Source organism: Scophthalmus maximus, chromosome 14 (assembly GCF_022379125.1).
Source record: "Scophthalmus maximus strain ysfricsl-2021 chromosome 14, ASM2237912v1, whole genome shotgun sequence".
Classification (NCBI taxonomy): Eukaryota; Metazoa; Chordata; class Actinopteri; order Pleuronectiformes; family Scophthalmidae; genus Scophthalmus; species Scophthalmus maximus.
Window position 1 is genome coordinate 22,436,124 of NC_061528.1, and position 11,377 is coordinate 22,447,500.

At 43.9% G+C, this 11,377-nt stretch overlaps 1 protein-coding gene across 5 annotated transcripts in view; it reads left to right on the forward strand.

Moving 5' to 3' along the window:
* The window catches only part of LOC118282730 (nck-associated protein 5-like), a 60,591-nt gene that overhangs the window by 17,116 nt on the left and 32,098 nt on the right, over positions 1 to 11,377 (forward strand). For all 5 annotated transcript variants that reach the window (XM_035604069.2, XM_035604068.2, XM_035604067.2 and 2 more), the window contains exons 3-4: positions 8,607 to 8,697; positions 10,896 to 11,051. In XM_035604069.2, coding sequence (XP_035459962.2) covers positions 8,607 to 8,697; positions 10,896 to 11,051 — 247 coding nt within the window. The remainder of the gene's footprint in view (positions 1 to 8,606; positions 8,698 to 10,895; positions 11,052 to 11,377) is intronic.

The following is an 11,377-nucleotide window of genomic DNA, read 5'->3' on the forward strand; positions in this document are numbered from 1 at the left end:
GTAGGACAGTTTTAGATGGATTACGTCAAAACAATCATCCAAGATTCTATGTTTAACATTCACACATTCAGTGTTATGATGTAGCCACAATTAAGAGCCTCAATTTTAAACTCCACAAACAAAGTAGCGACTAAATGATCTTTGGATTGACGGACTAACGGTGCTCCGCTTTCAGAATGTATCATTGAAATATGCCAAAATCATAGATGAACACCCATGAGAACAGAATGGCATGGAGATGCTTCCCAGTAAAGCTTGGGTCTGGTGGTGCTCTGGTTTGAACTGAGGTGGTACGTCACTACATAAAGGAGGAACTAGGCCATTCGCTCCTACGTTGTTGTGCACGATGAACCGTTTGGTCTCGCTTTGGAAAGTGACGCCTGTGGCAAAATGTCACAGAGCGGTAGAGTCGCCTCAGGTGAGATTGAAGGGTCATGTCCATTCGAGACAAATGTCCACTATGCACGCTCACTGAAGCAATGTCATATGTGTACAAACAGTAAAGGCATGCATGAGTGCGCCTGTGTGTGACGCTTATTTAATGGGGGTATTTAGGAGCTCAAGATCGCTGAGTGAAAACGATAATAGAGACCACTCCAATAGCTTTTTTAAAACAACCCAGACGTACGAGTAAATCTAGCTACCAGAACTGAGCTACAGTAGATGCTCTCTAACTCACAAGTTTACCAGCCAAATTCAAATTGAAGCACTAAAGACAACTTCAATTTGATAAATCATGGAGAACCAATACACTGTAGGTAAAGAATCGGTGGCAATTCACACAGCTGTATAACCAAATGATAGTTTATGAAGATGATCAACACAATGTATACAACTTAGATAATACTAGATCATGGAGGCAGGTAGTGATTCATATCCAGTCAGCTCTACTCATGGCGGAAGTGCTTTTTTAAAGCATCCCCGCCTTGGAACAATGGACAATCCTTTGTAAGTTCTGCCATGGTATCAGTATATCAGGCGTCCAAACAGCACATCTCAAAATACATCCTGAGGAAATGAAATTGTATTAAATAGGCATGAATAATTGTACGATTGTTGTAGAATGTATTTACAAATATGTGATTGAATATGAATTTCACCACATAAAGGTCACTGGACTAGTTCTGCGGAGCTTGTGAAAGCAGTTTAAATTGGTCCCTTGAGAGATACCAAACAATATGGACAAAAGAAATAATGATCTCAAGAGTCTCAAGGTTTAATAAAATGAATAAAGTGAAACCAGATCTGAACATGAGCTGATATTTGTTAATAGGCATATGTTGACCCCATATGTCCATCCCACCCTATAACTCTATAATGCAGCATTTTGTAAATCCTCTTTCCTCCCAGCTGAGTGAGAGCAACGGCAAAAATTCAGTGTTCATTCAGCTGCAATTGTGAATTGAGGTTTAACACGGAGGGACAATCAGACCACAGACGTCTCTGCTGCCAGAGCGCAGTCATAAGACTGGGACGGGATGGACACTACGAGTCACACAGGGTGGGAGCTTGTTGTTCTCCTTTCGGAGAGCACTTCCCCTCGTGGTCCACAGAGACACCCGGAGACCCGCTTTCCCTTCGGTGCCCCGTCAAAAACTTAGAACCATGACGAACTGTGAACTGTGGAGGCTGAGGACCTGTGTGGTGAGCCCCCTTTCAAATGAGCAGCATCAGTAGGAGAGCAACATGGGGTAAGTGATGAGGGGGGAAATGAATGAGAGTAACATGAATTTTGATTGGTGGACTTGTGTGACTAACATGAGGAGCAAGTATGATGTGATGCTGAGCCTCAGACGCTGTGAAGCAAAACTAAAAAAAAAAATGCAGGGAGAGAAAATGATCTTACATTTCACATATTGAGAGAGGAGAGATAAAAATGTTCAGTAAATAAAAAATAATAGTAAATAAATAGAGCTTAAAGTTTCATTTGATTCAAATTAGGATCACTTTTTGTATCAGGAAACACAAACTCTAATGATATTGCAGTCACGGTGTTAAGCATTTCCACTTTTCAAAAGAGACTGCAATAATTTTTGGATAAACAACGTCCATGTTTAAGCCTCTGGGTTTGCATTTCCCACGACAGCTGTTGACTGATGTTCAAGAGCTGATGTTAAGACGCGCTGGTGATTACTGAGACATGGAGAGAACCCTTTGTGTTGATCAGTTTGTATCTAACTCAGTCCTGTGTGTTCTCAGGCCTATGTTCCCTAAACCCTATATTCCCTCATCTCTATGTTCCCTCAGTCCTACAGTATGTTCCCTCAACCATATATTCCCTCAGCCCTGTGTTCCCTCAACCCTATGTTCCCTCAGCTATATGTTCCCTCCGCCCTGTGTTCCTTCAGCTATATGTTCCCTCAGCCATATGTTCCCTCAGGCCTGTGTTCCCTCAACCCTATGTTCCCTCAATCCTATGTTCCCTCCGCCCTGTGTTCCCTCAACCCTATGTTCCCTCAGCTATATGTTCCCTCAACCATATATTCCCTCAGCCCTGTGTTCCCTCAGCTATATGTTCCCTCAGCTATATGTTCCCTCCGCCCTGTGTTCCCTCAACCCTATGTTCCCTCAGTCCTGTGTTCCCTCAGCCCTATGTTCCCTCAGCTATATGTTCCCTCAACCATATATTCCCTCAGCCCTATGTTCCCTCAGCTATATGTTCCCTCAACCATATATTCCCTCAGCCCTGTGTTCCCTCAGCTATATGTTCCCTCAACCATATATTCCCTCAGCCCTGTGTTCCCTCAGCTATATGTTCCCTCAGCCCTATGTTCCCTCAGCCCTGTGTTCCCTCAACCCTATGTTCCCTCAGCTATATGTTCCCTCAGCCCTGTGTTCCCTCAGCCCTATGTTCCTTCAACCCAATGTTCCCCCAGCCCTATGTTCCTTCAACCCTGTGTTCCCTCAGTCCTGTGTTCCTTCAACCCTATGTTCCCTCAGCCCTATGTTCCTTCAACCCAATGTTCCCCCAGCCCTATGTTCCTTCAACCCTATGTTCCCTCAGCCCTATGTTCCTTCAACCCAATGTTCCCCCAGCCCTATGTTCCTTCAACCCTGTGTTCCCTCAGTCCTGTGTTCCTTCAACCCTATGTTCCTTCAACCCTGTGTTCCTTCAACCCTGTATTCCCTCAGCCCTATGTTCCTTCAACCCCATGTTCGCTCAGCCCTATGTTCCTTCAACCTTATGAGATGAGAGATGAGATTCAACTTTATTGTCATTACACATATACAAGTATAGAGTAACGAAATGAGGTTTGGCATCTCACCAGAAGTGCAATAAGCAGATAGTGCAAGAGTCTGTGCTATGTACAAAAGTAATTACAGAATTTACAGATAGGATTAATGGGATGCTATAAATATAAATAAATACTATAAATATAAGTATAAGTGTATTCTACAGACTATAATATACAGATTAAGGTGCAGTGAACATGCTATGCTAGGTAACAGATAATATACAGAATATATAGAATATGGACAAATGTACAGGTCGATAACTTATTGAGGTGATATGAACATACTATACAGATTTAGTTGCAGTGGACAATAATACAGGTGGATGAGAGATGTGTGTGTGTGTGACCAGGAGGAGTGGTGGGGGGATGATGGGTGTGAGGAGATATGCAGGGGCAGGGGGGTCAGCGGGGGGCAGAGTTCGGAAGGGAGACAGAGTTCAGAGTTCGGGGGGCAGAGTTCAATAGAGAAACAGCTCTGGGGAAAAAGCTGTTCTTCAGTCTGCTGGTTCTGGTCCGAAGGCTTCTGTAGCGCCTACCAGAGGGCAAGAGGACAAACAGTCTGTGGGCAGGGTGGGAGGGGTCTTTAAGGATGCTGCGGGCTCGACGCAGACAGCGTTTCCTCTGGACGTCCTCAATGGCGGGAAGTGGACACCTTGTGATGCGCTGGGCAGTTTTTACCACCCGCTGTATCGCCTTACGGTCTGCGACAGAGCAGTTTCCGTACCAGACTGTGACACAGCTGGTCAGGATGCTCTCGATCACACAGCGGTAGAAGTTAGTCAGTACAGCTGAAGACAGGTGGTGTCTCTTCAGTGTCCTCAGGAAAAATAGGCGTTGGTGGGCCTTCTTAACCAGACTGGAGGTGTTAGTGGACCAGGAGAGGTCCTCTGTGATGTGGGTCCCCAGGAGGTGGAAGCTGGAGACACGTTCAACAGCCATCCCGTTGATGTGATTGGGATTGTGCGTGCTTCCTCTTTTTCTCCTGAAGTCCACGATGAGCTCCTTCGTCTTGCTGGTGTTGAGGAGCAGGTTATTGTCAGCACACCAAGCGGCCAGATGCTGTACCTCCTCCCTGTAGGCTGTCTCGTCGTTGTTGCTGATGAGGCCAATCACCGTCGTATCGTCCGCAAACTTGATGATGGTGTTGGATCCATGTACAGGTCTGCAGTCGTGGGTGAAGAGGGAGTAGAGGAATGGGCTCAGCACACAGCCTTGTGGTACGCCTGTATTGAGTGTGATGGTGGTGGAGCAGGTGTGTCCTGACTTAACATACTGGGGTCTGTTGGTCAGAAAGTCCATTAGCCAGTGACGGAGGGGGTTGTTGAAGCCCAAGTCTCCGAGTTTAGTGTTTAACTTGGAGGGGATGACAGTGTTGAATGCTGAGCTAAAATCAACAAACAGCATTCGTGCGTATGTGTTGTTATTGTCCCGATGTGTGAGCACAGAATGCAGCACAGTGGAGACTGCATCCTCTGTACTCCTATTGCTGCGGTAGGCAAACTGGTATGAGTCCAGTGTGGGTGGGAGGCAGTTTTTCAGGTGTGCTAGGACCAGTCGCTCAAAGCACTTCATAATGATGGGTGTGAGAGCTACAGGGCGGTAGTCGTTTAGGCCCGTCGGGCTGGAGTGTTTCGGCACTGGGACAATGGAGGTGGCTTTGAAGCATGCTGGCACAGCTGCCTGGGCGAGGGACAGGTTGAAAATGTCTGTAAAGACCCCAGTGAGCTGCTCTGCACATCCTCTAAGCACGCGCCCGGGGGTACCGTCTGGACCAGCAGCCTTTCGAACGTTGATCTGGCTCAGTGCAGCATGAACGTCTTATGTTCCCTCAGCCCTATGTTCCTTCAACCCTGTGTTCCCTCAGCCCTATGTTCCTTCAACCTTATGTTCCCTCAGCCCTATGTTCCTTCAACCCAATGTTCCCTCAGCCCTATGTTCCCTCAACCCTGTGTTCCCTCAGCCCTATGTTCCCTCAGTCCTGTGTTCCCTCAGCCCTATGTTCCCTCAACCCTGTGTTCCCTCAGCCCTATGTTCCTTCAACCCTGTGTTCCCTCAACCCTGTGTTCCCTCAGCCCTATGTCCCCTCAGTCCTGTGTTCCCTCAGCCCTATGTTCCCTCAACCCTGTGTTCCCTCAGCCCTGTGTTCCTTCAACCCTGTGTTCCCTCAGCCCTGTGTTCCCTCAACCCTGTGTTCCCTCAGCCCTATGTTCCCTCAGTCCTGTGTTCCCTCAACCCTGTGTTCCCTCAACCCTGTGTTCCCTCAACCCTGTGTTCCCTCAGCCCTATGTTCCCTCAGTCCTGTGTTCCCTCAGCCCTATGTTCCCTCAACCCTGTGTTCCCTCAGCCCTATGTTCCCTCAGTCCTGTGTTCCCTCAGCCCTATGTTCCCTCAGCCCTATGTTCCCTCAGCCCTATGTTCCCTCAGTCCTGTGTTCCCTCAGCCCTGTGTTCCCTCAGCCCTATGTTCCTTCAACCCTGTGTTCCCCCAGTCCTGTGTTCCCTCAGGGAAATTTGGTCAGCCATGCTAATGCTAGCAATGGATCCCACTCAAATAAAAATGTCTTTCATTTCCTGCAGAGTCATCAGCAGCACACAGTTTTGCGTCCGTCCTGCACAGCACAAAGGAAACATTACACAAGCTAGTGTTCACGTTCGTAGGTCCAGGTGGGACAAAGTCACAGCAGCACCTCACGGGAGCGTGTCTATGTTCCCTCACCCTAACCCTATCACCGGGCCTAATTTTGATGCAGGGGAAATTTCCTACAAATGAGGGCACATAAAGCTGACCCCTACGTTACCCGATGAATGAAACCACTGTGTGAAGTAACTGTGTTTACCATCTTTGTAAGAAGTGTCCATATACGCCTCCTGCGATATTCATGACCTCGGACCTTGTGATTTTCTATGAGCCCAGAGTTTCATGAGTTGTGACGTGCTTGCTGTTGTTTTCAGAAATGGCGGAGGCCAAGGAAGTTCATTCTCCCTTGGATGGTTAATATATTATCATTTTATAAAGCATGTGAGGAAAATGTATACATAGCCTCATCTTTTCCCTACTAGGTTGCTAATTGTTAGCCTGTGGCTTCTTCATGCAAACAGAAATGTTGATATTAGCGTCCATGTTGCTATTGTCTATAGCAGCAGTGTTCTCTTTACTTGACGACTTGAACGTAAAGTATACAGAATACACAAGTTCCCAAACCTTAACCTCAAGTTCTATTTGAAGGCAACAATATTGCATTGTGGAGTAAAGTACTGAAATCAAAGATGGTGCTAAGCAAAAGCTAACAACGTCAGATCCCTAGGTGTGACATTTGAATTTATACAGTTTTTTTGGTCGTGTTAGTGCTGATTATTAGACCAATCAAATTACAGCGTTGACACAATGTCATTTGAAACCAAAAGTTCCTACCACTGGAGAGCAAAAGAAGGAAAAAGGGCATACTGTCATTACAATTTTAAGCAAAAAAAATAGACAAATTGGAGAAAAAAAACATGCGTAGGAAAATTCCAATTTGACTTTAAATGTTTTTTCTGTTGAATGAGAGAAGAGAATCAACTCTGATATGACAAACCCAGTGGAGCAAACATTCACATAAAATTGTTTATTAATTTTACAAGAAATATCATGTGTCATCATCACATGTAACAAACTGCCGCCATTGACTTCGGGGCGCGATAGTTTTTCTGCAGGTCTTCGACATGTGGCCCGTAAGGAATTTAAATGTCATAACATTTTCCATTCGCTGCACACATTCAGACCATAAGTGCCTCAGTCACTTTGAGCTGGAGCAGTCCCAAGGGGATATGAACCCCCAACCCTGACAACCTCTGAGCAACACTGCTTTTCACATAGTGTCAGGAAAGAATGTCACTGCACAGCGGTCATCGCACTGCGTCTATCAAGCATACACAGCTACTTGTTTTACATGAACAACACTTACTGTACAACACAAAACACCAGACAGACAGAACAGAGTGATGCATTTAGTATTATGAGCCACACATTTCACAAGTTGTTAATGATCATACTTCTTTATTTCATTATTTTTGTACATTATTAATTAACAAAAAAAAGCTACAACAGACAGATGAACTAATAAAATTAGTTTTAACCAAAACAACATTTCACCAGCAGATTTGCTTGCTAACAGCAATCCTCAAATCATTACTAGCCTCAAATTGCTTTCTGCTGCTAATCAGCATCGCGTCATTGGGTTTGGATGTGGAAAAGTCTGAGGGCTGCGGGTCAGGTCGTCTCACGGGGAGCCGGTCCGGTGCTGATGTGGGATGTTCGTGCGGTCGTTGGGAATGATGAAGTGTGAAGATGGTCTATCAAAGTGAAATGTTTCTTTAGGATAAGAACCGCAGCATCCCACTGCCTCAGTTCTGTACCTTTGCATCCAATTAGCAGACTTCATTACTGTATCCACTGGGCTGGAAAAATGGTGATGTGCTGCAGATACTGTTAACTTCACTTTTCAGTCATAATAAGTTACATAACGTCTAAGTCTGATACTCATAGTGATTGACATGTTTTTTTTATATACTTGTATGAACTAACAAGAAATAAACAGACTTATGTTTCCAAATGACGAGCTCAAAAACACACAAACTGCAGATTTTTATTTGAGTACAGTGTCGGTGGGTCAGCCCCTTGGATCCAGACTGAAAGATCCTTCAAAACATGTTGGATGGATTCCCATGAAATTCGGGACAGATATTCATGTTCCCAGGGCAATGAATAACTGATGACTGACTTTGAAAATGTTTATAAAGACGTTCAAGTGATAACAAGTGATTTGCTTTTTTAAATCTCCTGACAGGGACGGGATCTGATCACATTAGAAAATGTTAGCTGGGTGGTGCATATAATTATCTTGATAAAATGCCCTTGAAATAACAGTGCAATACTTTGTCGAAAGTAGAATCATATGTTCACTGCCTTAGGATATCAAAGTACCAACAATGCACCTGACCACACCTCATTTTAAGACCATGGGCACTTTGATGGGCATCAGTGTATTTGCTATTTTTAAACAACGTGGACTGAAAAAATGAGGACTGATTGGGTCTGAAACTAGTTAAAACAATGGTATTTTGGTATCTATCTTATACTCTGTGCCACTTTGCACCATGTGTAAGTTTGGGTCTTAGTTTTGTTAATCTGACTCCAACTTCTCAATTACAGTATGAAGTGGGGCCTTTGAATAACTTTGAATTACCCCTGATGATTGTTCCTTTTGAAGGATGAATATAAACTTTATTGATGTATGCTCTAGAAAGCTTTCATTTCAAGCACTTATTATCAATCATCTCCAATACGGCGGGTTGTACACTGACCATTTTACCTTTGTTTCCTTGAATGCAGCATGGAGGAGACGGTGCGCACGATCCTACAGAACCAGGACACGCTGGAGGGGCCCAAGGTGGACCCACTGGACCTGATGAAAGCATACAAGGTACAAGAAGGAGAGATGGGGGTTTTTTCTTAAACTTTTTACATTACATTCATGATAAAATATGACATTCAAATTCATAATACTAAACTCCATGTATGATGTTCCACAGTGCAATAACTCTCTCACTCAGCTCAGTTCTGCTGCTCTGATCTGGTATATGAGTTGTGTTGGTGTGGATGGGTGTGTTTACTCATCAATCATATGAATAGCACAGTTAGTTTTTTCCGCTTTTGTACTTGCATATGTTACTAGACCTAAATAATAATGTCTAATTCACAAAAACAATGCATTTCCAAAACACTGACATATTACTGGTGAGCTGTCTGCATCTGAACAACACAAGCTGCTCTTCAGGAAAATAATGACTCAATTCAGAGATTATTTAATTCTATGTCGAGTTTGCATTTACTGAAATATTTTTGCGGTATACTCAAATGCACTTTTGTCTTTTTTTGTGCCACTAACTTCCAGCAAATGCACATGAAACTTTTTACACCATCTAAAAACAAATACATGAAGTTAGCACTGGAATATTAACCACTGCCTGATGCTGCCACTTTGAAGAATGTTAAAAAAAAAGGTTGTGGATGTGTCAGTCGTCAGTCATGATGAATGTGACTGGCAGTACACGTGCTGTCAAAATAAGTCAAAACACATAAATAGGAATAATAAATGTCACGAAGAAGACATGAACCACTGGGAGGACGGATTAAATGCTGAATCACCAGGCCATCCCATTCAGCTCACGACCATCTCCAGCCCTTGCTGCACCACTGTCTGTCTATGAAAAGCTTCTGCTTTAAAATGGTTACAAGACTTTGCCTCTGAATTCCTTACATTGTAACTGAGCAGACACAACATCCCACTGGAGTTGATTTTCTGTCCACCTATTGAACTGAAGTCCAACATGGCTGTGCCTTTAGCCTTCACTTGGCGCACCACAACGTGAGGAAATGATTAGTCGCCCTTTGGCTTGTTAGATGTTCCCCTCTCTTCACCAGCCACTTGGTAACTTTGTCTCTCGGCCATTTCACACTAGACGTAAAGTTTACATGCAGGATGCCTGAGCTGGTGAGCCAGGGTCACTGGAAAGAGATGATGACCAATCAGCAGTAACTTGTTAAATTACAGCCTCTTCTTTTTTCAGTGTACTTGTGGCCATGTTCCCAAATAAGTTTCATTTCCTCTGACATTCCTGTGGGCTTCAAGCAACCTGACCAAGGCTTTGGTGCCTAAACCCCACAAAAAAAGTGTGTGTCACCTGTGTTTCCCACTTAACCTACAATATCTTGTTCTAGACATGTATTGTTGGTATCCATACTAAACCACCAGCAAGTCAAAACTGAAATATAAAACTCCATTCTCACCATGTGAACTACATACACAGCATGTTCTCACGTACCATTTTCTCAAAAGTAGGCATACCTCCTCACGCATCTTCATCTCCTCCCACTGTACATGAAGCCAAAATCGATTAAGCCTTTAAGATGTTTTGGTTGAGCTGTTTTGATCATATCATCATGTCCATCTTTATTAACAGTCCACAGAGAAATTACAGCACAGGTCATTTGTTCAAACACTTAAAAAATCACCTACTATTTTGTGTTTTGTGACAAATGAGTTCTTGCTGCTATGCAAATAAGGTGGCATTATACAACATATGAGTTTGATTCAACTGTCTTAATTGTCATTTTAAAGTATATATATATATATTGTATTTTAGCGGCAATGATGACCACAACTCTCGGTGTTTGAATAATAAATGATGCACATTTACATCTTGCTTGACTGATGGAGTCAGTGCTGTGGAAAAGGAACTCATATTTACTTTATCAGGACTACTTAGAAACAGAGTGTCGGAGAGTCTCTGTTACTGAGGTGTATGCCATTATTTATCTTATATTTTAGAATGTATGGTATTATGCAGTTTTATGCTGGGGTTTATATGGGGGTAGTGGGTGATTACTCAGCCTTGTAGAATGGTGAACCAGTGTAAGTGAGTAAAAGCTGTAAATGTGAGTTTGATTCCCAGTGAGAAGGATAGAATTAGTCACACAAACAGAGGGGATGTTTGATTTAATCTTAATAAAAGTATGATACAGTAATTATTCATAGCTCACTTTGTTATGGAGAATGAATTTGTACTTTCTCTGTGACTTTGAGGCATTCATCTTTGATCCACACTCTCTGCATTCCAGGACAAACTCCTGGAGGAAATGTGGAAGCAGCAGGACAGTCTAGAGGGTCCCACAGCCACCGCAGCAGAGGGGCCCACCTCGCCTGAGGCCAGCGGTGGACCAGAGGAACATTCGATGGACAGCAGTCCCCTGCTGCAGCGACTCAGAGCCCTGGAGGTAAAGCGGATTGCATGGTCCACTTCCTAACCCTCCTGCAAGTGTTCCCCATTCCCCCACTACTGTTCCTGCTCCCACGTCCTTTCATCAATGATCAATACACATGTTTAACTAAATTAAATGTATTTCGGAGGAGTTCTTCATATCAGGAGGTGATCATTAAAGTGCTGACAGGCCACTTCACATTTGGAGTCAGTGTTCCGGTGACTGTACAGTATCGCCTCGCAGTCACACCGTCCCTGCTGAACAGTTGTAATAGGACTTAGGGTCTGTCGGGGTCTCAGATAGCCATTATTGATCCCACTGCAAAATCTCCTGCAACGCAA